This window comes from Tauraco erythrolophus, chromosome 26 (assembly GCF_009769465.1).
Source record: "Tauraco erythrolophus isolate bTauEry1 chromosome 26, bTauEry1.pri, whole genome shotgun sequence".
Classification (NCBI taxonomy): Eukaryota; Metazoa; Chordata; class Aves; order Musophagiformes; family Musophagidae; genus Tauraco; species Tauraco erythrolophus.
The window spans coordinates 415846-437900 of record NC_141490.1 but is presented as its reverse complement, the minus strand read 5'-3'; the positions used below and the strand labels follow the sequence as shown (position 1 = coordinate 437900).

At 59.6% G+C, this 22055-nt stretch overlaps 3 protein-coding genes across 5 annotated transcripts; all 3 read right to left on the bottom strand.

The window, feature by feature from the left end:
• Positions 1-3075: 3075 nt before the first annotated feature.
• REXO2 (RNA exonuclease 2) lies at positions 3076-8117 on the bottom strand. Its single transcript, XM_086626934.1, has 7 exons — positions 7998-8117; positions 7804-7887; positions 7622-7699; positions 5793-5904; positions 4919-5027; positions 4511-4564; positions 3076-3489 (listed from the first exon to the last, which is right to left on the bottom strand). The coding sequence occupies exons 1-7, from the start codon at positions 8115-8117 to the stop codon at positions 3360-3362; spliced, it is 687 nt and encodes a 228-aa protein (XP_086483060.1). The 3' UTR covers positions 3076-3359.
• Positions 8118-8407: 290 nt separating this feature from the next.
• Positions 8408-10999, bottom strand: RBM7 (RNA binding motif protein 7). 2 transcript variants are annotated; one of them, XM_086626979.1, is made up of 5 exons: positions 10894-10999; positions 10373-10535; positions 9704-9806; positions 9243-9347; positions 8408-9122 (listed from the first exon to the last, which is right to left on the bottom strand). In XM_086626979.1, the coding sequence occupies exons 1-5, from the start codon at positions 10987-10989 to the stop codon at positions 8780-8782; spliced, it is 810 nt and encodes a 269-aa protein (XP_086483105.1). In that variant the 5' UTR covers positions 10990-10999; the 3' UTR covers positions 8408-8779. The 2 variants fall into 2 exon arrangements, with proteins under 2 accessions (XP_086483105.1, XP_086483104.1); XM_086626978.1 differs by having other exon boundaries at positions 8408-9130; positions 9254-9347.
• Positions 11000-14513: 3514 nt separating this feature from the next.
• On the bottom strand, positions 14514-15863 carry NNMT (nicotinamide N-methyltransferase). Of its 2 annotated transcripts, none has more exons than XM_086626988.1 (3): positions 15679-15863; positions 15062-15269; positions 14514-14951 (listed from the first exon to the last, which is right to left on the bottom strand). In XM_086626988.1, exons 1-3 carry the CDS (start codon positions 15836-15838, stop codon positions 14516-14518), a joined length of 804 nt encoding a protein of 267 aa, XP_086483114.1. In that variant the 5' UTR covers positions 15839-15863; the 3' UTR covers positions 14514-14515. The 2 variants fall into 2 exon arrangements, with proteins under 2 accessions (XP_086483114.1, XP_086483115.1); XM_086626989.1 differs by having other exon boundaries at positions 15062-15242.
• Positions 15864-22055: the final 6192 nt, after the last annotated feature.

Sequence of the window (22055 nt, the reverse complement as noted above, 5' to 3'; positions counted from 1 at the left end):
TTGGTGATTTGTCATGGAGCGCTTCCATCAGATAAATACTGAGGCTGCGAGAGCAAAATGTCATTTTACTATTCAAAAGCTCCACCACCGTAAGCGCGGCATCGATCGCGCTTTCGGAGCGTCGCGCCCAGAATTAACGCCTCGTGTAAACGCTCCTGGACAAGGGGCTGGTGCGGAGCTGCGGGGGGCGGGGGGGGGTCGCAGCCTTTCCCCCTGCCCAGCCTCGGCACGACTCGTGCAGGAGAGAGCTGGGCTTCCAGCACGACAAAAACTCCTGCTTTGGTGGGGTTTGCTGCGCTTCGCCAAGTCGCGTGGCAAATTCGTACTAAATCGGAACCTCAGAAGACGCCAGCGCATAAAAACGGGAGAGCTATTGCATAATATGGGAAAAGGAGAGAAAAATCCTTCGTACGGCACACTTACTTCAGAAGCAAGAATAAACAATATTTAAAAATGCATAAGCACAGATGGCATGTTTTCCTTAAAAAAAACGTTGCGAGAAAAATACAAGCCTCTTAAAAAGGAATAAAATATGAAAAGGAGGAGAAGTAGGTCAGAAAGAAGTCGTCAAAGGAAAAGGGGGGAAAACTAACAAAACCGAAATCAAAGATAAAGCGGATTCCGACGGCGCGTGGCTGTGGCGCGTGTCCCAGGCAGCTTCCTGCTGGGGCGACGGCGAGCCGTGCGTCCTCGGGTCGGATCCAGCGCCATCCCGGGGTCCCGCCCCAGCAGCACCGTGGGGATGCACCGTGGGCACCGTGGGATGATCCCATGCGGCATTTTGGGGCGAGGAGGAGCGGAAGCCACCAAGGCAAAGCGGAGCAGGGAGATGCCCCTCGGAGCTGCCCTGCCCGACGGGGGGCCGAGCCTGCCCACCACTACCGCTGCACGGTAAAAAAACCCCAAACCCCCACGTTTAGATTGCCCAGGAGTCGGAGAGGGAGGTTTGAAATACTCGTTTCTTTGCACCATTAACCATTTTAACGGCCTCTCTCCAATAACAATCGTTCCCACGGTTAGAAGAGCAGGTGCTCAAATAATAAGAGCGATCGAGACGCCTCGGATGGTCGTTATTATTAATACTGATAATAAAAGGGAACCAGGGAGACGCGCACTCCATGTGCTCTTGGACACCCTTTTGGTTTAGAGGCCGGTAGCTCTTTTCTCCGAGACATCTCCTGGGAGGTCGGTTGGGCACAGCAGTGGCCAAGAGGCAAAAAGCAGTGACGACACTACGGCATCCTCCTTCCTGCGGCGAGGTGAGCCCGTGCAGCCGCTGCGCCTCCGCCTTTGGGCACCGTACCCCCTAGGGAGGGGGTCTCCTTACGGGAGAGGGGGACGTAACGCTGGGCAAGAGAGCAGGAAACCGAGCTGGGGACGTGCAGATGTGCAACAACGCGCACCGTCGCAGCGGCGGGGTAGTGAAACGCTGGAACGCTTTAGCAAGGGAAGCGATAAATTCCCCGTCGTTTGCTGTCCTCAAGTGGAGGCTGGACGGGTTCCTGGAAGATGAGCTTTAATTCACGGAAGTTATCGCACCCTGTAGCGTTAAATGCAGCCGTGGGATGAGGACCGAGGGGGTGAAATACGCTGACCTGCCTCCGCAGCAGATCAGGGGAGCTGCTGGACGGCCCCTCTTGGCCCCAAAGCCTATAACTATTCTCCCTTCCCGTAATCATTCCTGCAGCGACCACCCTCTCACGGCAGCCGTTCCCGTCCCAGCCGGGCGCTGCCAAGACCCGTTTTCCCAGCCCTAACGTGAAGGGAAGCGCTGCCAGGGCTCCCCGTGCGTTCACCAGTGGCCACCGCCGCGTTTACGCAATTAAAGAAACCAAGTAGGTCTCCCGTGAACTGCCGGGCTGGCGCTCCAGCCCCTTCCCCACTGATGTTTCCATGAGCAAAGAGGTGAGTGTGTGCAAAGCTCCGCGGTGGCTGCTCCTTAGAAGCCGCTGCGCCGAAGTAATTCCTGGTGCGGCAAACGCCGGGGACGCGCAGGCACAGAACAGTTCCGTTACTGGTGTGGTTTTGTCCAGCAATCGGTGCCACGTTTAATTTTTTTCAGTCTTGACGCTCACGCCACCGATCTCTGGAGTGCCATGGTTGTCCCTGCTGCACGCGTTTACCCTCCCCGTCGCATCATCTCCACGCAGCTGCGAGCGCCAAAATTACATCACGGTGTCCATTATCAAACTGAACGTTTTCAGAACGTTTTTGTTCTAACTGGTGTTCTGGAAATGGATCAGTTGGAGAAGGACATGGATCAGTTGGAGAGGGTCCAGAGGAGGGTCACGAAGATGATAAGAGGCCTGGAGCACCTTTCCTATGAGGACAGGCTGAAAGAGTTGGGGCTGTTCAGCCTGGAGAAGAGGAGGCTCCAGGGTGACCTTATAGCGGTCTTCCAGTACCTCAAGGGGGCCTACAGGAAAGATGGGGAGAGGCTGTTCAGGAGGGCCTGTTGTGATAGGACAAGGGGTAATGGTTTTAAAATAGAGGGAGGTAGATTCAGATTGGATATTAGGAAAAAATTTTTTACCATGAGAGTTGTAGAACACTGGAACAGGTTGCCCAGAGAGGTGGTGGATGCTCCATCCCTGGAGACGTTCAAGGCCAGGTTGGACGAGGCCCTGAGCAACCTGATCTAGTTGGAGATATCCCTGTTCCTTGCAGGGGGTTGGACTAGATGACCTTTGAAGGTCCCTTCCAGCCCTAACCATTCTATGATTCTATGATTCTATGAAAGTGTTGCTGAGCGGAGCGTGCTACTCAAAGGAAACTTCAGGCTGCACCCTCACCCCACATTCCTTTTACACCTTGCTTCTCCCCCGCTGCCCAACTGCAACGCAGCCGCGCTGCTCTCCGCAAAGCCGACGCGCGGCTCTAGCCCGTTTCTAAACGGAGGGGCTGCACAAAAGGGTTAAACGCCCACGAAGGCAGCAGGCACACCCTCCCTCACCGTGCGGCGAAAATAACGTCCCAGAGCGTTCTCTTTCCTACGAGGGGCCGGTCGGCCGAGCAGCTTACGGCGAGCGCAAGAGACAGGCTGTGGGAAAACACCGTCTTTCAACAGAACTGGTTTTATTGTGGTGAAAGGCTGCGACTAAAACCAGGTGAGGAGGAGGAGGAGGATGACACAGCGTGCTTTACCCACTACGTACAAACAGAGGCGCTGCCCAGACTCGAGCCTCTCGATTCCTTGCTCGCCCAGGGAAGAAGCAGTAACTCAGGCTTCCATCCGCGTTTTAACAGCCGTTAAGAAACAGGGGAACTAAAGGGTGCAGCTTCTCGAGAGACTGGCAAACAGAAAAGAACCAGGAGACACGTCCAGTACGTGCCACGGGATGGCCTGGCGAGATGAGAAATCAGCTGGCAGGTTTATCGCCTTCTCCGTTCTCTATCACTTTCCTTTTCTTTTCATCCGTTTTCCTCTTGAAGATGCTATCTCTGTAGAACTGAAGTTCTTTGATGCTTTCCCTGATGTCATCGAGCGCTCTGAAAGAGAATTAAGGAGGGTTTCAGAACACCTGCGCGCACCCGCGGCTACGTCTGGGTTCCAACGCTTCCAAAATGTTCCCGGCTGTGAGAAATCGAACTCCGATACGCACGGATCGCACGTCCGTCAGAAACGAAAACCCTGGCTGCTCTCGGGCACACGGAAAGCAGAGGAAAACAAGAGCAAAACAGATTAGATAGAAGAAAGAAATTCTTTACGTTGAGGGTGGTGAGGTACTGGAACCAGAGAAGTTGTGGAAGCCCCATCCCTGGAGGTGTTCAAGGCCAGGTTGGATGAGGCTTTGGGCAACCTGGTGTAGTGGAGGGTGTCCCTGCCCATGGCAGGGGGGTTGGAACTAGATGATCTTTGAGGTCCCTTCCAACCCAAACCATTCTATGATTCTATCTTCTCCGTTCAGAACAACTAGAGAACAGCAGCTCTCTATAAAAGTGCCTTAATGCTGCACAGAAGCTTTTTCTTCCGAGACCTCGAGGCAACTGCAGCTTTTAGGGATGCCTGAGGTGCCGGCAGGAGCGTAACTCAAAATGAAACCCTTCCAGAGAAAGGAGAAGGAGCTCTCTGACACGTTACGAACTCAGGAAACAGCCAGAACTCCCGTCTCCCCGTTTGCAGTCGTCCAATTTTTGTGTCTCTGCAGACAGCCCTGCCCAGTACAAGGACAGATAAAACGGGCTGTTGACGCGATTTCTCACGGCCATCTCTACAAATACCTGCCTTGCCAAAGAAGCATCGGGGCTTGAACAGTAAACAGAGCGACTCAGAACAGGTAAGGAAGCTCCTGCTCCCCCATATTTAAAGAATCCCTTTCCCAACACTAACCAGGCTTCAGACAGAAGACCACAAGCGTGCGACAGGGGGCAGAAGCAGGCAGCCCCCGCCGCCGGCGGCATCGGAAGCAGCATGCCTGGCACTCGGAGGAAGCTCCGTGTTCTGCTCGTGAGGAGCACAGTTCCTGCGTGACAAACCCTGCTCTGTTATGGACAAAAGTAGAAAACTCACCTGTGAGAAGCCGCCTTCTTTGGTGCAAACTCGTATTCTTCTGGATACCAGCGTCTGTAAGCGGAAGGAAGCACCATTTAAAAAAGGGAACTGGGATTTAAAGACACGTCCAGTGGCTGCTGTGGGTTTGCTACAACTGGTGAAAGAATTTACGTTCCCCCAGCACCCAGAGAAGCCACGACCCCGCGAGCCCACGTGCCCGGAGCCCCAGAGCAGCCACTGCCTTCTTCCACCTCTTCTGTTGGGGTGGCTGCACGGAACGAGCCGTGACGCCGTGACCAGATGGAAGCGCGCGGGGGCTGTGGGCAGCCCTCTCCCCAGCCTGGCTGGAGAAGAGCGAGCGTTAGCGCCGCGTAACGGGCTTCCCCAGGTCATTCCATCCAGCCACCCCATCTGGGGAACACTTACCTGCAAAGCTCTTTGACAGTGCTCACATCAATGATCCTGTAGTGAAGATGCCTCATGAACTGAGGCATGTATTTGTCGAGGAACTTCTTATCGGCGTGAACGGAGTTACCTACAAAGACACGAAACAAGACGTTTCTTCAAAGACGTTACAAAGCTGCGACAGCCGAACGAGAGGCAGGCTGAGCGAGCTGGGGAGAGATCAGAGGGTACGAAAAGCTATTTGCCAGCAGCTCGTTTATCCCGTTTTCTAGTAAATATGACGGGAAGAGCTCGTCAGATGTTCGCTTCGGGATCACACGCCGTTTAAATAGGTAATCCCTCTACTAACTCCTCAGTTACCACCCCTACAGTTTCCATCACGCAGACGAACATCAAAGCATCATGCAAGCATCGGGTCTCCCACCAAGTGGAAACAGGCATCGGCACTGGTTTCACGTAGCACCAGTCCCGAGGCCGCAGGCGAACGTCCCGACCGTGGCTGCGGGCAGCAGGACGTTCGGAGGGTTTCGTGTGTGGCGCTCGGATCGCGACGCGCAGCGAGGAAAGGACACGCTGTCGGGCTCGCCGCTCAGGTCTGACGGTCGCAGACCGCTGCCAGCCGTCAGGCCGCCCGCCCCAGTTACAACCGCACACCGAAACCAGTAAGGATGGAGGTTTCCCACAGTAACGACACGCAGCCTTCGCTTCAGGGAGTCTGCAGAACGGCCGATGCCGTCACTGAACGTCTCTCGACTAAACGGGGTTTGGTTTGCACGCTGGAGCTCGGCATGGAGAACCGAAGCGTCCCCGCCACGCGCAACGCAGGCCCTTGGGCACCCAGCTGGGAGCTGCGGGAGGGACGGCATCGTTATCGTTAGCAAAGAAGATACTTTACCTGCGAGAGGACAGAGGCCCGGCGGTGTCTGCTGTCGCACGAAGGACAGGAACTCGTACTCTGCCTGCTGCAGCGAGATTTTACTCTCCTTCACAGCCTTAGTAAGGCCAGACTGCAAAAAAAAAAAAGTCATCCGTCACCAATCAGAAACTCTGCCACGAATGATACTTCCAGAAACGCTCGACAGCAACAGGTCGACCCTGGCAGTACTGCTGTCATTGTTTTCCCAGTTGCTGTACTTCTCAGGAGTTCTTCTCAACGTCGGAGACGCTGGGCGAGCCTCATCTACCCACCCGCATGTACGCGGTCCAGCAGAGCATTACGTTCCTTAACGAGAGGCGCCCACCTGCCCAGCATGGAGCAGCAGGTACAAACACACAGAAATAATCAGGATCCTGCCTTAAGTGTTTATCAAGATTCCTCTAAATCAGAAAAGTTCCTTCCTCCTTCTTCTCCCCCGTCGTTAAATGTCAAATCTGCTCCAAGTGTTCTCAGTGATTTATTTCCATCTGGCTACGCTACGCGTTTCCACGACTGCGCCACAGAAATCTACTTGACAGATCCAAGTGGTGGTTAAAAAATTCATTACGTGGCTGCGTTTTCATCTGTATTCTAATTGCTTCTCTTTTCTTAGTCAATTAAAAGTAAGTAGCTCCTCAGGAGCAGCGATAACGTGCGCTTCCATCTTCAGCTCACTCGTGAACCGACGCCGAGTTTGAGTCCTCAGCTGGAGAAGGGGAAAAGCACCATCACGGTAAATTAATATTCTTTGTCCAAACTCTTGCTAATCCTTCCCGGGGAGCGTGAGATGCCGAAGTGGGGGGGGAGAGGGGAGGGGTTACGGGTGTCTGAAAACTTCAGCCCTTAATTGAAAGCTAACTTGAATTTCTGTTCATAATCAGGGATGGGAAAATCCATCCGCCTTCTTGCTGCGGGCAAGGAGGAAGCTTTCTTTGCTGGTGAAGGAACAAAAAATAATCTCTTGCTGCAAAAGTTAAGCTTTTGGAGAAAAACAACGCCGGGCTCGGCGTGCTGAGGGGGACAGGCAAAAATGACAATCAGTGTTGACACTAAATCGGTCCGTTTAATTCTCCAGCTATCTAAATTTGCCTTTTGTTGGCTCTGGACTATTCTACACTGATCTTGCACCTGCTCCTAGTCGGGACTTCAAGCCACATCTTCCCTTTCCCTCTCAGACTTACTCTTTGGATTATTTTAGGCAGCTCAGAACAGGCTTCACCGGGAGGAGCTGCCAGCAGCGCACCCGACACGCCTGCAGCCAGCGAGCAGACTGGGAGCCAGACCCACTCCTTAACCCGGCGCTGAGAGGGACCGCACGGTGCGGAGCCTCCGCTTCCGGAGTCGGGAACCAGCGGCACACGTCCGAGCGCCGGACCCCGCTCCCAGGCCCACCGACACACGGCTCGCCCTGCCGGCACCTCTCCCGGGAGCTGTCGCTCCAGCCGTCTCTGGGCACCGCTCAGGAGCTGTTGGCCTTTGCTGATGCTTCTGGCTCTCCAGTTGGACAGTGGCTTCCAGCACCGTTACGGAATGCCAAGCTACAAAGCAGGAGCAGCCGCGCCGCGGAGATACAAGACACGACCGCCGTTCGCGGCTACGCCACGGAGGGCTCGTGAGACCTTGGCCAACACGTTGTGCGCCAGCTCCTCGGTGCGTGGGCGATACCTACAGCCTCCCATTCTCCTGCCAACCGTTGGGCGCAGCTGTCCCTCTTTAGGTGACCGTCCCGCCACCGCGCCGCCCGCGTGACGCGTCCTCCTCGTCGCTGCAAAGAAAAAGCGTGGCGCAACCGCTCCAAGAGGGGTTACCTTCCCGTGGTGCTCCTTGCACCACTCGGACATGCCGTCCAGCAGCTCGTCGGGCTGGTTAATGATCAGGTGAGGACCCTGTTGGGAAGAGAGAAGACGGGAAAGTCCGGGCTGGAGCAGGGTGAGCCCCGAGGGGGCGATGGGGCCGCCGGGGAGCCCCCCGGCGCGGGGCCCGCGCTCACCTCGGCCAGCACGTTGAGGTCGCAGTCGGTGATGAGGCAGGCCATCTCCAGGATCTGGTCCTTCTCCACGTCCAGGCCCGTCATCTGCCGGGATGGCGGATGGGGGGGGGGTGGGGGGGGGCCCCGTCAGCGCGCCGCCCGCTCTCCCCCCTTCTCCCTCCCCTCCCCTCCCGCCCCGCCGCCGCGCCCCGCACCTCCAGATCCACCCAGACCATCCGCTGCCCCATGCCGCCGCCGGCCATGGCCGCCGCCCGCCGCAACCGCCCGGCGCAGCCCCGCAGGCGGCCCAGGCCCGCGCGGGTGCGGCCCAGCATGGCCGCCGGGACTACAGCTCCCGGCAGCCCCCGCGCCGCCGGGCCCCGCAGGCGCGGGGCCCGGCGGCGCGGGGGCTGCCGGGAGCTGTAGTCCCGGCGGGCGCGGGAGCCTCTCCCCGCCAACACCGGAGCGATCCCGGGGATGCGCGAGCGGCCGCGGAGCCACGGGACCGATTTTACAGCCCGACGCTGAAATCAGGACGATTTATCCAAGGATTATTTTTTTTTTTCCTTTTTTTTTTTTTTTTTTTAATGCTCTTCCCAAGCCATGGAATACGCAAATATCCCGTATCAAAAACGCCGTGCGAAACGCTTCGGGCTCCGGGAAGCGCCCATCCCCGCCCGGCTCCGGTCCCGAAGCCGTTGGACACCGGGCCAGCCCCGCCACCCGCTACGAAAATCCAAACGCCCTTCTCCGACGCGGACGGCGCCGGCTCCTCCGGAACCGCAGTGCCGGGTTTGCTCCCGCGCAAAGCCCTGAGGGCGTCGAGCCCGCGCGGTTCGGATCCAACCGCTGGCTCTGGAACGTCACGGCGCTCCTGGTTCTACAAACGCTAAAAGGTAACGGGGGGGTTGGGTGCTTTTTTTTATGTACAGACTCCGTAAGCAAGAGATGGAGCTCTCTGTGCCCTCCAGTTCTTCCATGCCCGCCGGAACGGGCATCAGTGCCGCGATGGGTGCCACCTGGCCTCTCTGTAGCCCTCCCTCCGGTAGTCGTAGTCCTGGCTCCATCCGTCCCGGTGTCTGTCCTCGTAGGCGGGCCCCCTCTCCTCGAAGCCGTACTCCTCCCGCTTGCCCCTGCCGTAGTCGGGCGCCCGCTCCCCGAAGCGCGGCTCGCGGCCGAAGTGCCTGCTGTCCGGCTGGTAGGGGTGGGCGCCCAGCCTGCCCTTGCGCAGCGCCGGCGCCTCCGGGCGCCACGGCATTTGGGAGGGTGGCGAGGGGCGGAAGGCGGGAGGAGCGGGCGGGTAGCCAGGCGGGGCGAAGCCGGGCTGCTGCCACATGCCACTGTTCAGCTGGAACGAGAAGAGGAAAAGGGTGGGTGGGCTGGAGGCACTCGCTTCCTGGCAGCGCTGGAACGCCGCTTCCAGAGGAACGCCAGCCCCCGTGCCAGCCTCCACGTGGCACGTCAGACGTACCACCGCTTGCCGCTGGAGGTTCTCGGAAGACGGCAGAGACCGCTGCACCGGCGCGAATCCCGCTGCTGCCACGCTGTCAGAGCTCCGGTCGTACCTGCAGGGAAAACGGATCAGGAATTTTAGCCGTGAACACAGGTGTGTCGCAGCACACGTTTCTCCCATGACAAGCACCAAACCGACGGAGCTGCTGCGGTCGGAACACGGCGCGGACAGGCTCGCGCTGTGCCTTCGGCAGCGCTCCCCCCGCTTCACCTCAGCGGATCTTCTCCACACTTGTGTGAGAACACGACCCTCTTTTTGCTGCAGGAGGGTTTCGGGTACGCGGAATTCCAGCATACGCTCCGTAGGGAAAAAAAAACACTAAACGGTGCTTGGAAGGAGAGCTGGGAACGCAGCAAACCGCACAAACGCCGTTTTCTACTTCCAACTACGCGCTGACGGGGCTCCTACCTGCTAGAGCCCGATGTCGGATGCGGCGCGCCAGACGTGCCAGCGTTGGCAGCTCCGTGCACGGAAGAAGATGGATTGCCGTCTTGAGATGCATGACTGCTCCCTGGAGAGAAACAGACGTGTCACGAGACCAACAGACGCAAAGTTTGGGCACGAGGAGCGCTTGCAAGGCGCTGACAGTGTCCACGTGATTAATCAGCTCCCGAGTTTTGTCCGTGGCCTCCCGGCGCGCGATCCGCGCTCCGGAACGAGGTGCTGCCGCTCTCCCAGCACCCGCCAGGAAAGGGGCAATCAGGCGGCGATATCCTGGCTACCATGCCACCTTTAGCTGACGTCAGGTCCGACTTTTTCTGCCCGCGTGGTAAATTGGAACGGTTTTCCAGGATTCGGATGAATAATCCCAAAAAACCTCAAGAGAAGACTCGGCTCAGGCTGTACGCCTGGCCATCGCGGACACAACGGTCCCCTGCTGGAGCAGAGGGACCAAAGCCAGGCGCCTGCTGGACACCAGCGTTCCCGGAAATCGTCCGCTACCAGGTGAGCGGCGGTTTGACGGGAAGCGATTTATCCAATGAAATATAAACCTGTCGGATTTGGGAGCGGGAAACCGAGGGCAGCTTCGCGCTCTCCCTGGGGACCAGCTTATTTCCTGTTCCCTTTTGCAGGTACCTGATCGGAACTGGATTTTGATGGGCCTTCCGTACAGCTTGATCCCGTTAAGCAGGCTCAATCCGTAGGGGACGGATTCCTCGTGCTTGAAGTTGACGAACGCGAACTGCTTGGGTCTGCCGTCCCGGTCCTTCGGGATCTTCACCTTAACCACCGGCCCCGCCTGCAAACCGGGAGCCACGAGGCGTCAAATAAAAACCCCGGCAGGTTTGAAATCCGCCACCAACGACTTGGAAACCGGGAGCTGAGCCTAAACCGGCCCGCTCGGGACGAGGATGGCAGCGCCGGGCACGGAGCCGTCCCGGTGCAGGTTCGGGGGCGGGAGATGGATGCGGGGGGAGGTCGGTGGCGTGCACCGGGGGGGGGGACGCGCCGCGGGGCGACTCCGAGCGCTGCCGGAAGAAGTTTGTCCTGCGGCGGCCGCCGTACGCTCGGCCGGGACCCGCCCCGCCATGGCGGCCGCGGCCTTCCCCCGCCCCGGTACAGCGGCGCGGCGCGGCGGGGCGGTCCGCCGGCGGTACCTGGTGGAACAGCTCGAAGATGAGCTCCTCGGTGACTTTGGGGTCCAAGTTCCCCACGAAAAGGGTCCGATCCGCTTCGGCCGCCGCCGCGCCCATCGCCGCGGCCGGGCACTGCGCGCGCGCGCGCGCTCTCACCGGCGCCGTGACGTCGGTGCGTCAGCGCGCGCGCGCGCGCCCCGCCCCTTCCGGCGGCGGCACCGGGAAGGGGCGGGGGGCCCCGCCCGCCGGCTCCGGGGATGGGGCGGGAGGCGGAGGGTGCCCGCGGCTGAGCCGTCACCGGCAATAAACGCTTCTTCCCGCCACCGAGCTCCGAAAGGCGCCGGCGGGACGAGCCCGGTGTGGCGGCGGAGCCTCCCCGGGCACGGGGGGTGGTGGGGGTTCCGTGTCGTTGGGAGCAGCGCCCGGGAGCGGCGTTAAAACACCGCCGTACGGGTTAAAAACCCCGGAACCAGCGGTTCGCAGGCGGGGAAAAGGCTCCCGGTTGCCCGGTCCGGTGCCCGCTCCATGCCCGCTCCGTGCCAAGGCCTCCCGACCGAGCGTCGAGGTGGTTCGTGTCGCCAGAGAACCAGAGGGAGACGCGGCGCGCGAAGCCGGCTGGAGAACGGCGCCTTTCGCGCCACCGTCCAGTTGGGTTGCCACAAGCCCCAGTTCGGTGGCCACTGGCGGGCTGCCTCCCGCTGGCCCCGGCCGGAGAAGGGTCCGGGCGCCGGGCGGTCATCTCCCGGGCACGCCGCTTCTCCGGGTGTTTTGCAAACAGCTCCCCTGGCATTGGATGGAGCACGGTTCTTCCCAGCGACCGCAATCCCCCCGGATGCCTCGGAAGGCGCCGGATGCGAAACGGGTGTTTTCCATCTGGAAAAACTTGGGAAGGGGAAGTTGAGGCTTCATTTTGCGCTAGATTCCTGCGCGTTATGGCATATCCTATCTTCTCGCTAATGAGGTGCTGTTCATTTTCTTCGCTTCATTACTCACCGCCGCACCTAGAATTTATGTTCGTTTGGTTTAATCGCGTTCGCCTGGTTAAATTCCAAACAGTCACTTGCTCAGAAAGGAAATTACTACCTCGCTCTGCCAGGACTTCCACTTTCCCTTAATTTCCCTGGAGCCTCGTTTACTTTCCTCTGCTTTTTTTTTTTCCATTCTGGGCCCCCTGGGCTCGGCTGGGAGCGCGTGCAGCGTCCTTACCATTGCGGCTCGCTCCGCGTGTGCCGGGCCCACGGAAGGTGCTGGCGGGCTCGGGCACCGCAGCCTCGCACAGCCCCGGCTGGAAAAAAGGTGCAACGAGAGAATGGGAAACTATTTCAGGATTTCACAGGCCTGCTCTTGGAATTCTGTTGTGGTTTTTTTTTTTTTTCCTTTTTTGTGCCCCTTTTGCTCTTCAAGGCAGCAAACCAGAAAACCAGGAAGTTTCTTGCTTCAGGGGTCAAAACGCGTTCTTTAGCTGCCCGTTTTCGTTCGGGATGTGCGATTGCTCTCAAATGTTGCAGAAACTTCAGCCAATTCCGCTCCAGAGGCAAAACGAGCACCTAGTCCTCTCGGGTCGTTGCCTGTGCCCGTGCCTCGTGCCCCTTTCTCAGCCTGCCTCCTGGGTTACTGCTCTTGAGCTGTGGATGCCCCTCGCCTCCCAGCTCGGGGCTCCGTCTCGGCTCTGCCGTGTGGTCCAGAGCCCAGCGGCCACTCAGCCGGCTCCCCTGTCGCGTTCCCGCCGTCCCCAGCACCGGTTGCAGGCGTGAGCCGCACTTTCCCTCTCACCTGACTGTGCTCCCCCCCCTCCGGCGCTTCGGCCGCCTCCGTGACTTCTCCAGGCGGGTGGCAGCGCTGTGGCAACGGGGCTGCTCGATGGAAAGCGGACGGGTCACGGCAGCCGACGCGGTAACGGCACCTCTTATCCCGGCGTGCTCTTTCCATTACGGCCGCGGAACATCCGGAGGGTGATTGACGGCGGTGCGGAGAGGGAGAGGGGCAAAACCAACAGCCGTGGGTGCTGCGGGATAAGCTGAGCTTCAGTCCCTGTTTTCCTTCACGGCTTGGGCTTCGGGTGAGTTGGGGTATGTCACCCCAGCGAGAGGAGGAGGGAGAGGGGAGGAGGGAAAGGGGTCTGGGAGGGCAGCCTGCCGTCCCTTTTGACGCCCTCGCCGTCGCGTCGGCTTTATCCTGCTATTCCCAAAGCTTGCACGGGCGAGGGGAGAGCTGAGCCGGTCGGCCCCCGAGTCGACGTCTTCCCGGCACAGCTCCGACCTGCGCCCAGCCTCGGAGGTGCCACCTCCGACCTGCACCCACCTTGCTGCCGGAGGTGCCGCCGCGATTTCTGCGGGCAAGCGCGAGCGGCAGGCGGAATACCGGCAGGCGGAATACCGCCCGGCCTCTGCGCTGGGAAAGGCTTTCGATGACTCCTGGCAGGTTGCGACAGAAGGATAATTGTAGCTACAAACTCCTCCGTGAAGGGAATCATTGTGCTTTTGAAGCGGACCATAAAAATCCCCAGCGATGCCGATGTTCGAACGGTTAAACAGCGATTAAAGACGCCAGCGCTACAAGACCTGGGCTTGTTATTTCCAGAGAACATGGCAGCAGCTGCTGAATTCCTGCCTTGACGGCGCCGCGGGCTCGACGGAACGGCGGCGTTGTGTTCGGCGTTAACCAGCCAGCGCCGGCGGTCCTGAGCTGCCTCCGAGCGTCCCCGGGCTTTCCGCAGCTGCCGGAGCGTTTCGTGGAGCTGGGCAACGAGGCCGTTCCCGGCGCTGGCGGCAGTGCCAAAAACCCGTTCCGCGTGCGCGGGGCATCCCGGCGGCTGTGGGGCCACTCACGGCGCACGGAGCTGGAGCAGCTGGTGGCATCACCAGCGCGGTCCTTGCCTCGCCGGCGGGGGGTCTCCGCTGCGCGCTTCTGGGGTCCGCATGCTGTTACACCTAACAGCCGTGGTACTAACTGGTCTGTACTGGTGCAAACGTGACCCTACAGCCCTGAAGACTTCAGTGTTGTGGTTTTTTGTAGATTCCTACCAAGAAGCTAAAAGGTGACAGGACGGAGAGGAGACCGAACTCCTGTGGTTCCTGCCTGGGCTTGCTGGGTGCTGCCAAGCTCTTACGGTACGTGCAGACCGTGGCTCCTTTCAACCTTTGGACTCTTCCTGGGCTGTTGCTCTCTCTCTCTTACTTTATACCACCCTCTCCTGTCAGAAATAATAGGTGCAGGATTCGCACAGAAACAGGTCTGGGTCCGGGCGGCCTCACCGCCTTTGCAGCCAAACTTTTTTCCCATAAAACCAGATTTTGGTCTCGAAAGAGCGCGTCGCGGCTGCTGCACGGAACAGAAAGAGGGAAGCTTCTCAGAAGCTCTGCTCTGCCTTGGGAGGATGGCAGGGAGGGGACTCCGGTGTGATTCCGGTTTCTGGGCTGGGCTGGGGCGAGCCAGCGGGGTTACCCCCAGCCTGGGCTGCTGGCACGCAGCCGGGGCTGCGGTGCTGGTGCGGCACGTGCCGCGTGAATCCCACCCTGCAGACGCTGTCGGGGCACTCACAAGTTTATTTGCTTTCAAGTAAAGGGGTGAGGGGCTGTGGGTTACATCAGCGGGGCTTTTGGGAGCCAGACACACCATGGTTTCCCTCCGCAGTGCCCACGTGCTATCTGGTGGCGGAGGCACGCCTGCGTGCCACGAGGCTCAGCACGGCGTCGCAGTCCGCGCGGATGTCGTCGGTCAGCTGCGGCCGGACCTCGCAGAACTTCACGTCGAAGCCAGCGCCCTTCACAGCCTCCTCCACGTCGGCTCTCTCCAGGCGGAGGCACGAGAAAACCTGCTTGTTGAAGGTGTAGAAGGTTTCCCCGAGGGCCATGAGCATCACCAGGTGCCCCCCCGGCTTCACGAGGCTGCCGACGTTTCTCAGGGCACTGCAGAAGGTGGGCAGGTCCTCGCAGGCGGCCTCCAAGCAGAAGGTGGAGACGATGCCGTCGGCAGGAGGCAGGGACGCGGGTTCCACGGGGTTGGCTTTGGTCACGTCGCACTTCAGAACCCGCCTCACCTTCTTCCTCAGTTTCTCCTCTTTCTCAGTCCACTTCTCCCTGGCAAATGAATAAACAAGTGACTAGATGAAAGCTCGTTATGTTGTTATTTGGCATCTGTGACTGCGACTCTATGCCCGCCGCGGTGGGTGGTGGGAAGCCAGCCTCACCTGTCCCCTTCCAGCTCGCAAACGTATTTCACCACCGGGCTCCAGTCGAAGGCTCCCGCTTCGTTCCTCAGCCACTTCTCCAGCTCCCGGCGGTTCTGGTCCGTGTAGTCCAAGGCGATGATCTCCTGGAAGTGCTCACAAGCGGACAGAAGCTGGTAGATGGTGGGGCCACAGCCGACGTCTAGCAGGGTATTGCCCGTCAGCCCGTCTGGTGCAGAGTGAGGGGGAAGACCATCCCGGTGAGGATGGAGACTGTGCCCCAGGACAGAAACATCCCAGAGCCCCATGGGGCTGTGCGTCCCCTAACCCCGAAACACCATCCCGAGTGCCACGGACCCATGGCACAGCCCCATCCCCCTGCTGCCCGGGGCTCTCTGGCAGCAGCCCAGCCGGGGGCAGCTCCTGCAGGGGTGCAGAGCCCCCAGCCCTGCCCATGGGCAGGGGCAACACCTGCTCCTGGCGCGGAGGGACCGACCCCAGTCGTTTGTTTTTTAAAAAGTGTCTATACAGCATATAGCTGGCTCTGTGCACCCCGAGCAGCAGCAGCCCGAGGGCAGCCCTGCAAACTGGCACCGTCCACCGCTGCCCAGCGCCTCGGGCGGGCACGGGGTACTCACCCAGCGAGAACATTTTGAACAAGCTCCTCAGGTTCTGCATCAGAAGCGCGTTCGGCTGCCCCTGGCTGTCGCTCCAGCTGTAAAACTCTTTCAAATACTCCTGAGGGTCGAAGCTCTTCTGGTAAAATTCCGCGTCCGTGAAGGCCGCGGGAGCGTCCATGCTGCCCGAGCACAAGGGCTGCGGCTCGCCCTTCCTGCCGGACGTCGCCTAGCCCCTGTTCTACTTTCACTTTTAACTTCCCTCCTGCGTCCTCTGCCCCGGGTGCCAGCCAGCCACGCTCCCGGCCACGAGCAGGGCATGCTCGTGCTGTCCATTTTTGCGCCGAGCTTTACTTTTTCCGGAATAATTTGCTACCGAAACGCCCCCGGCAGCCCCCGAGCCGCGCGATGCCCCGCGCGACCGGCCGTAGTTGATGGCAATCCCTGGGTAACCACAATCCCTGCGGTCAGTAACACAACGTGGCACTCCCAAGGCCGTCAGTCGCCCCGGCAGAGGACCGTCGGCATCCATCCCGTGGGCACCAGGAACCGCCGCCGGCCCACCAGAAGCGCCTGCCGACATTCCCCTTCTGTTTCAGCGACTCCGTTGCTTTTATTTTTGCTGCTTTTCCCTGGAAAACTGCAACGTCGCCTCCTCGCCCCAAAAACCAGGATGTTGGCACCCGGATTTTGCCTCCAGCCCCCCCGGCGCTGCCTGCACCGTGCCCGACGGGGGTCCCCGCAGCCCCTCGCCCGCTGTCCCGGGATGGGGGCCGCGGGGGGACCGGAGGGGACGTGGCGGGCGGCCTCCTGCGCCGTGCCCGCCACGGAGAGGCAGCAAAGCCCCGCGCTTCTCGCGGCAGCGGCGGGTCCCCGCAGCTTCCCCTCCTCTTCCCGCTCGCCCAGCAGGAGCCGGAATGATCAAACGGGTTTGGGCTCGTTACCGACTCCGAATCTCTATAATTGGCCTTTGCTTTTTTAAAGATCTGTCCTTCGGCGCGGCGGGCGGACCAGCCGCCGTGTCGTCCTCAGACTAATAAGCGCCAGAGATCCGGCGGTGGTTTTGCCCGACGAGCCCGGCGCGCCGCACCGCCCGCGCGGCCGGACCTGCTGATGCCAAACCAGCTGCCGCAGGCGCGAAGCTTCCAAAGGGCATCAGCTTGAAAGATGAACACGGTAAAGATGTTTTCTCCTGAGAGCGATGCCAACAACAAGCACTCCCCATGCCCCTCTGGCCCGAAGACCCTGGGCTGAAACCATCTCTAAAGCCACCGGCCCCGCCAGAGCGCCCCCGGCCACAGCAAGCGGACCCAGGGGCATCTTTGCTGCAGGATGCCAGCCCCCGACACCAACCGTGGGCACTGCCAGCCTTGCAGCTGGAAGCCCTAACACAAACTCTGTCGATGCCAGGGATTTCGTTCCCTCCACCTGGAATCTGGGCAGGAGGTGGAGGAGAGGCGACTTCGCCCCCCCGTTAAATCCCAGGAGCCGTTGGCAGCGCTGCACGCAGTGCCAAGGTGTAGCTGCCCAGTCTCACCGCTCCGTCGCGCATGCCAGGCGGCAAGGGGAGATGCCAGTGACCAAATTGATGCCAAAAATTAAAACCCAGCGGTGCTTCGGTCTGTGCCCCCAAGAGAAGTGCTGGAGGTGGGATGGCTCCTGCAGGGCCCCGTTCTCACTCCTCGTGGCATATTCATAGCCCCTGGAGCCCAGCCGGAACGCACGTGCCCTTGCCAGGCTCTGGCTTCACTCCCTGGGCAGAGGCACGTAGAGCCGCGCAGCCCCGCAGCCGCTGCGGCTCGGCGGCTTTGGCTCCTCTCTGGTGCCATTTGCCGGCGCAACTCTTGGCGTTTCAGTCCCGTTCTCGCTCGTGGAATGACAAGATTTGGGGATAAAAGTATAAATTGTCAGAGCACCTCGGGGCTGGCAAGCCCCCGCTCAGCCCTGCCTGGGAACGGGGGGCAGCGGCCGCCTCTGCAGCCCCCCGCGCCGGGAGCGGGCAGCTCTGCCGCCCCAGCTCTCCGTCTCCATTGAAACCTCGGCTCTAGACGCCTGATTTCCATTTTTTCCCCGTACTTTTAGCTCCATCAAAGTGTGTGATTAGGGCTCTGCGGGCTCCGTTGTCGTCTCTACCCGAGTGCTTCTCTGATGGATACGAGCATCGTTCCGGTATTTACGCTGCGGAACGTAGCGCTCTGCTTACTTTTCTGGAGAACGCACGGAATCTGCCGGCGCAGGGTGGAAAAATAACGCTGAAAAAAAAAGAGAAGCCCCTGCAGAGAGCTGCTGGGAGGGGAGGGGCTGCCCTGATGGGACAGGGTTGTGCCCCATCAGCCCAACGAGCAGCACCTTGGCCACGTCCCACCACCTGGGACAGCTATAAAGGGCAGGGGGTGTGGGGAGGGGGTTTGGCACCTGCAGCATCCCAAGGTGCTTGTGGCTCCGTGTGGTCTCTGCTGTCAGCGTGGCTTCTCTGGGTGTCCGAGAGCCGGTGTGAAAGGAATGAGCTTGTGCCCGGAGTGTGGGATCGGCCCCAGGCTTGTCCTGGGTTTCAGTCTCAGCATCCCCAGGGCTGCTCCTGGGCTCCACAGCCAGTGGCACCGGAACCCCCCAGCCCGCTCCGTCGCACCCTGGGTACCCTTCCCACTCTCCTGCTGCATCCTCGCCCCGGGATGGAGGTAAGCTGGACACCCTGGCACTGTTGCGTGGCACCTGCTGAGCTGGGGTGCCCGGGGAAGGGGGCTGCGCTGTGAGGGTGGGAGCAAAGACACCCCCGTCTCTGTTTTACGTGGTTCTTACTGGTCTGAGCTTTGGGTGCTCCCCTGCTCCGTGTTCGCAGGAAGGCCTGTGAAGAAAGCACTTGAAAAGCAAATGTTTCTCATCTCAGGTACTTTTTGGAGAAGGGACCAACTGTCCTTTTGTTGAAAACACGGGTTATTTGTGAGGAGGACAGACAGTCGTGCTTTTAGAGGATAAAATGCGCTTATTTTAGGAAATGCAACAGCTCTTCAGGGGCTCTTTGCAAACTCCACGGCTTTGTCTCATGTGGCCTCGTTAGGCTTCCTAGGGAGGCTGCTGGGGCGGGTGGGTGCCCGAGGGCAGGTCAGGAGAGGCACGTGGTGGTAGTGATGCCAGGATTCCGCAGGGATGCCCGCTGGGGCACCACCGGTGCTTTCCGTGGAGTTGGTTGGAAGCTGGAGCTTGGTTGGTTCTGTTGCCGCAGAAAACGTTCCCGGGTTTTTTTGCTGTGTTTTACTTGGTCAAAAGTATCGTGCTTCAACTTTCTCATTGGACTTGGAGGAATAAACCCCTGGCACCGTGCCTCCCCCTCTGCCCATTCCTCTGGGGGCAGAAGCAAGCGTGGATCCTCCGCTGATGTCCTCTGGTGCGTGTGCGTCGATATGATGGTAGTGAAGTTCTGAGTCAGGACCGGGCACGCTGCCGGGACCTTGCCCAGGTCTCAGCCCGTGGCTGTTGCTCCCCGAGGGGCTGCAGCCCACGGTGGGAGCGGGAGCAGCCGGAGCCGGGCGGCACAGCGCCGGGAACAAAAGATGCCTCTTCCCCGCGTGCTGCAGAGGATCCCAAACAAAAGGTTCACGTTCCCCTGCGCCCTTCTCTTTCTTTTTTCTTCTTCTTCTCACTCTCTTTTCTCCTGCTCTTCGATGGAGATTTAAACAGTTCTTTTTCTGGTTTAAATTTCTCTGTGCTGCAACGAGAAACCAGCAATTAACTGTAATGCGGCTGTTTTACAGTCCTGTGGAAACCCCCGCTACCCGCTCCGCTTTAAATGGGTATATCTTTTATTCCTAGTTTTCGGGAGTGTAAAACTTTACAGCGTTTGCAGCAAGCCTTCGCACTTGGCTTTGGGTTTATTGCTCCCTCTGCAGATATATCTTGCTCATAAATAAAGCTTCCGCCGCCACGGCGCTTGACTGGGAGCCGCAGTGCCTCCGAGCGGCGTCGTTAGCGGGGCTGTGCCGAGAAGCCGCCGAAAGCCGCGGCGCGGCGATGGAGGCACACCGGGATCTTCGGCATCGCTGGTTCTGCCCGTCCCTCTGGGAAGGGGACGGGGTGTTCGGGAAGGGGACGAGGTGTCGGGCGTCCCGGCCATCGCGGAGGGTCCGAGGGGAGGAGCAGGGGGGACCGGTCCCTGCCGCGGACCCACGCCCGCCGCTGTTTTTCCGGGACTGTCACGACACAAAGGATTCCGAAAGGTGTGGGATATTAATTGCAGCTTTCAGACCCCCGCGTGCTACGTGGTAATTTCGTCGCATTACGGTGATGGCGGTTTTGAAAACCACCCTCCTCCCGTCCCCTTTTAACAAAGCGCCTCTTGCTTCGCACAAATGCATTTCGGGCCAATTTGTTTGGAGCCCAGAATGGCAGCAATTAAAGGAGCGTTGTGCCTTTGGAATAAATGGAGCCGCGCTGGCGGAAGCGTGACCTCTGCCGAAGGGATGAAGCCAGGCAGGGAAGCTCCCGCGGATCAGCGGCACAGGGTACCGCGCCGCGAGCCCCCAAGAACACGGCACATCACCTCCTGCCTTTCAGCATCCCCACTCCTGTGCTAAAATCCCCTTCCCCAGGGAGAAATAAGGCTTATTTAAGAGCACACGGGTTGCCTGCGGCCATCCCTGCCGGCCGGGCACGAGGCTCCCCCGGCTCCCCGCCTGCCCCAGCCCCGGGAGGGACCGGGCAGCCGCGGGTGTCGCGTTAGCGGATGGTTTATGGGAGCGTTTGCCGGCGCCGGTACCTACCACCAAACCTCCAAATGTCAGAGCCGGGCGCGGGAAGGCAGGTGATGGGAACAGGTGGGCTGCGCGCATCTCCGGGGCCCCACTAATTCACGGGGAATAAATTAATGACGGGAACGGGGACAAAGTCCTGTTCTGGGTGCAGGTGACTGAGCAATTCCCTTCTGGCAGGCGGAGGGAGGGAGGGAGCCCTGTCATCCTCAGGCTGCCTTTCATTTCATTGTCGGAGCCGGCCTTAAAGGCATCCGGCGTGCGGCGCTGGCTTTGCTCCTGGCCGGGGTTTTGGAAGCGGTGCCGAGCCTCGCTTAAAATAACGAGCAGCTTCGCTAATTACACGCGACCGCCTGCTCGCGTCGTCCCCATAAAGGATCCAAAGGTTCACTTTGCTCCCAGAGAGACGGGAGATGTTGAGAGCTAACGACGTCAGCCCTGTCAGCAAGTGGTGTAAAGCCGTTTACACCCACGCAGGCCTGGCCCCCAGCCTCTGTACCGGGATGGGGCAGAGGCAGACCCTGGTCAGGGATGGGAGGGATGGAGGGAGGTCTTCCTCAGCCTCCTCGCAGCGTCCACTTGCATCCCACCCGCCTCCAGGAACGGGAGTCGGTGCCATGAGAGAGAGAAGGTACGGGTGGAAGGGGTGTTTTGTAAGGAACAGGGCCAAAAATACTGGGAAAAGGGAGAAGCGCAGGAGCAGGGCTTTATTAAACGAGCTGCGTAGCCAACGGTCATTACCCGCTGACTGTATCAGTTTCCATTTTGTCTGTGCTGTCTTCACCGGATTCCCGAGTCAGCCTTCGGAAAAGCGATGGAGGGGCTTTGATGTCGGGTGAAGACTCCACGACATCATAGAATCACAGAATGGTTTGGGTTGGAAGGGACCTCAAAGATCATCCAGTTCCAACCCCCCTGCCATGGGCAGGGACACCCTCCACTACACCAGGTTGCCCAAAGCCCCATCCAACCTGGCCTGGAACACATCGAAATCTGCCTCTCTCCAGGGAAAGCGATGGATGTCCATGAGCAAAGTTTGGGATCCCCGGGGGTGCGTGGGGCGAGGTGGAAGCCAGCCACCCCGCAAAAGAGTGGGAGAGACGAGGCTTCCCGGGAGCTGGTGGCTGCCACCCGGCCCCACGAGCCCGCGCAGATGGCGGCGAGATAAATGACGCCATCTCCATACCGGAGCGGCTCGGCCGTAACTCCTGCGCGACGTTTATTGGAGGCAGCATCCCTTTGCAGGGACCGTGACTCCTCGGGCAGGGGGAATCGGGAGAGGGAAGGTGGAAAGCGCATCCCGGCGTTACTGATGAGAGCGGTGCCCACAGCCCCATCCATTCCTCTCCTCCAATTTTCTCCTCTGACAATTTATAGGTTAGTTTGATGCTCGAATAGCTGTGTCTCTCTAGTAATATGTATTCTCCGTAAGTATTCCCCGCTGTGGCGTATCCTAAGAGAACTCCATCAAATAATTATCTTCCCTTTTATTTATTCACAGTCTTTTCACTCGATCTGCATCACGATAAAATATTCCAATGGTTTCCTCTTAGCACCGAGCCTTCCCCGGATTGTAAAGTGTATTTATGTACAGTATTAAATCCGCCCTGCGCCGCTCTTTATCTCGGCGCTCTCCCCGTTTGATGCCACCGT

What these genes read in the sequence shown, in the direction of transcription:
- REXO2 (XM_086626934.1), bottom strand. Translation starts at nt 8,117, where the DNA reads ATGCTGGGCCGCACCCGCGCGGGCCTGGGCCGCCTGCGGGGCTGCGCC. An exon ending in TGGTCTGGGTGGATCTGGAG is followed by an intron (nt 7,888 to 7,997) that starts GTGCGGGGCGCG and finishes CCATCCCGGCAG; the next exon opens with ATGACGGGCCTGGACGTGGA. An exon ending in AAGAAGGCGGCTTCTCACAG is followed by an intron (nt 3,490 to 4,510) that starts GTGAGTTTTCTA and finishes ATTCTCTTTCAG; the next exon opens with AGCGCTCGATGACATCAGGG.
- RBM7 (XM_086626979.1), bottom strand. Translation starts at nt 10,989, where the DNA reads ATGGGCGCGGCGGCGGCCGAAGCGGATCGGACCCTTTTCGTGGGGAAC. An exon ending in CAAAATCCAGTTCCGATCAG is followed by an intron (nt 9,807 to 10,372) that starts GTACCTGCAAAA and finishes GTTTCTCTCCAG; the next exon opens with GGAGCAGTCATGCATCTCAA. An exon ending in CCGACATCGGGCTCTAGCAG is followed by an intron (nt 9,348 to 9,703) that starts GTAGGAGCCCCG and finishes TTTTCCCTGCAG; the next exon opens with GTACGACCGGAGCTCTGACA.
- NNMT (XM_086626988.1), bottom strand. Translation starts at nt 15,838, where the DNA reads ATGGACGCTCCCGCGGCCTTCACGGACGCGGAATTTTACCAGAAGAGC. An exon ending in GTTCAAAATGTTCTCGCTGG is followed by an intron (nt 15,270 to 15,678) that starts GTGAGTACCCCG and finishes ACTCTGCACCAG; the next exon opens with ACGGGCTGACGGGCAATACC. An exon ending in TGCGAGCTGGAAGGGGACAG is followed by an intron (nt 14,952 to 15,061) that starts GTGAGGCTGGCT and finishes TTCATTTGCCAG; the next exon opens with GGAGAAGTGGACTGAGAAAG.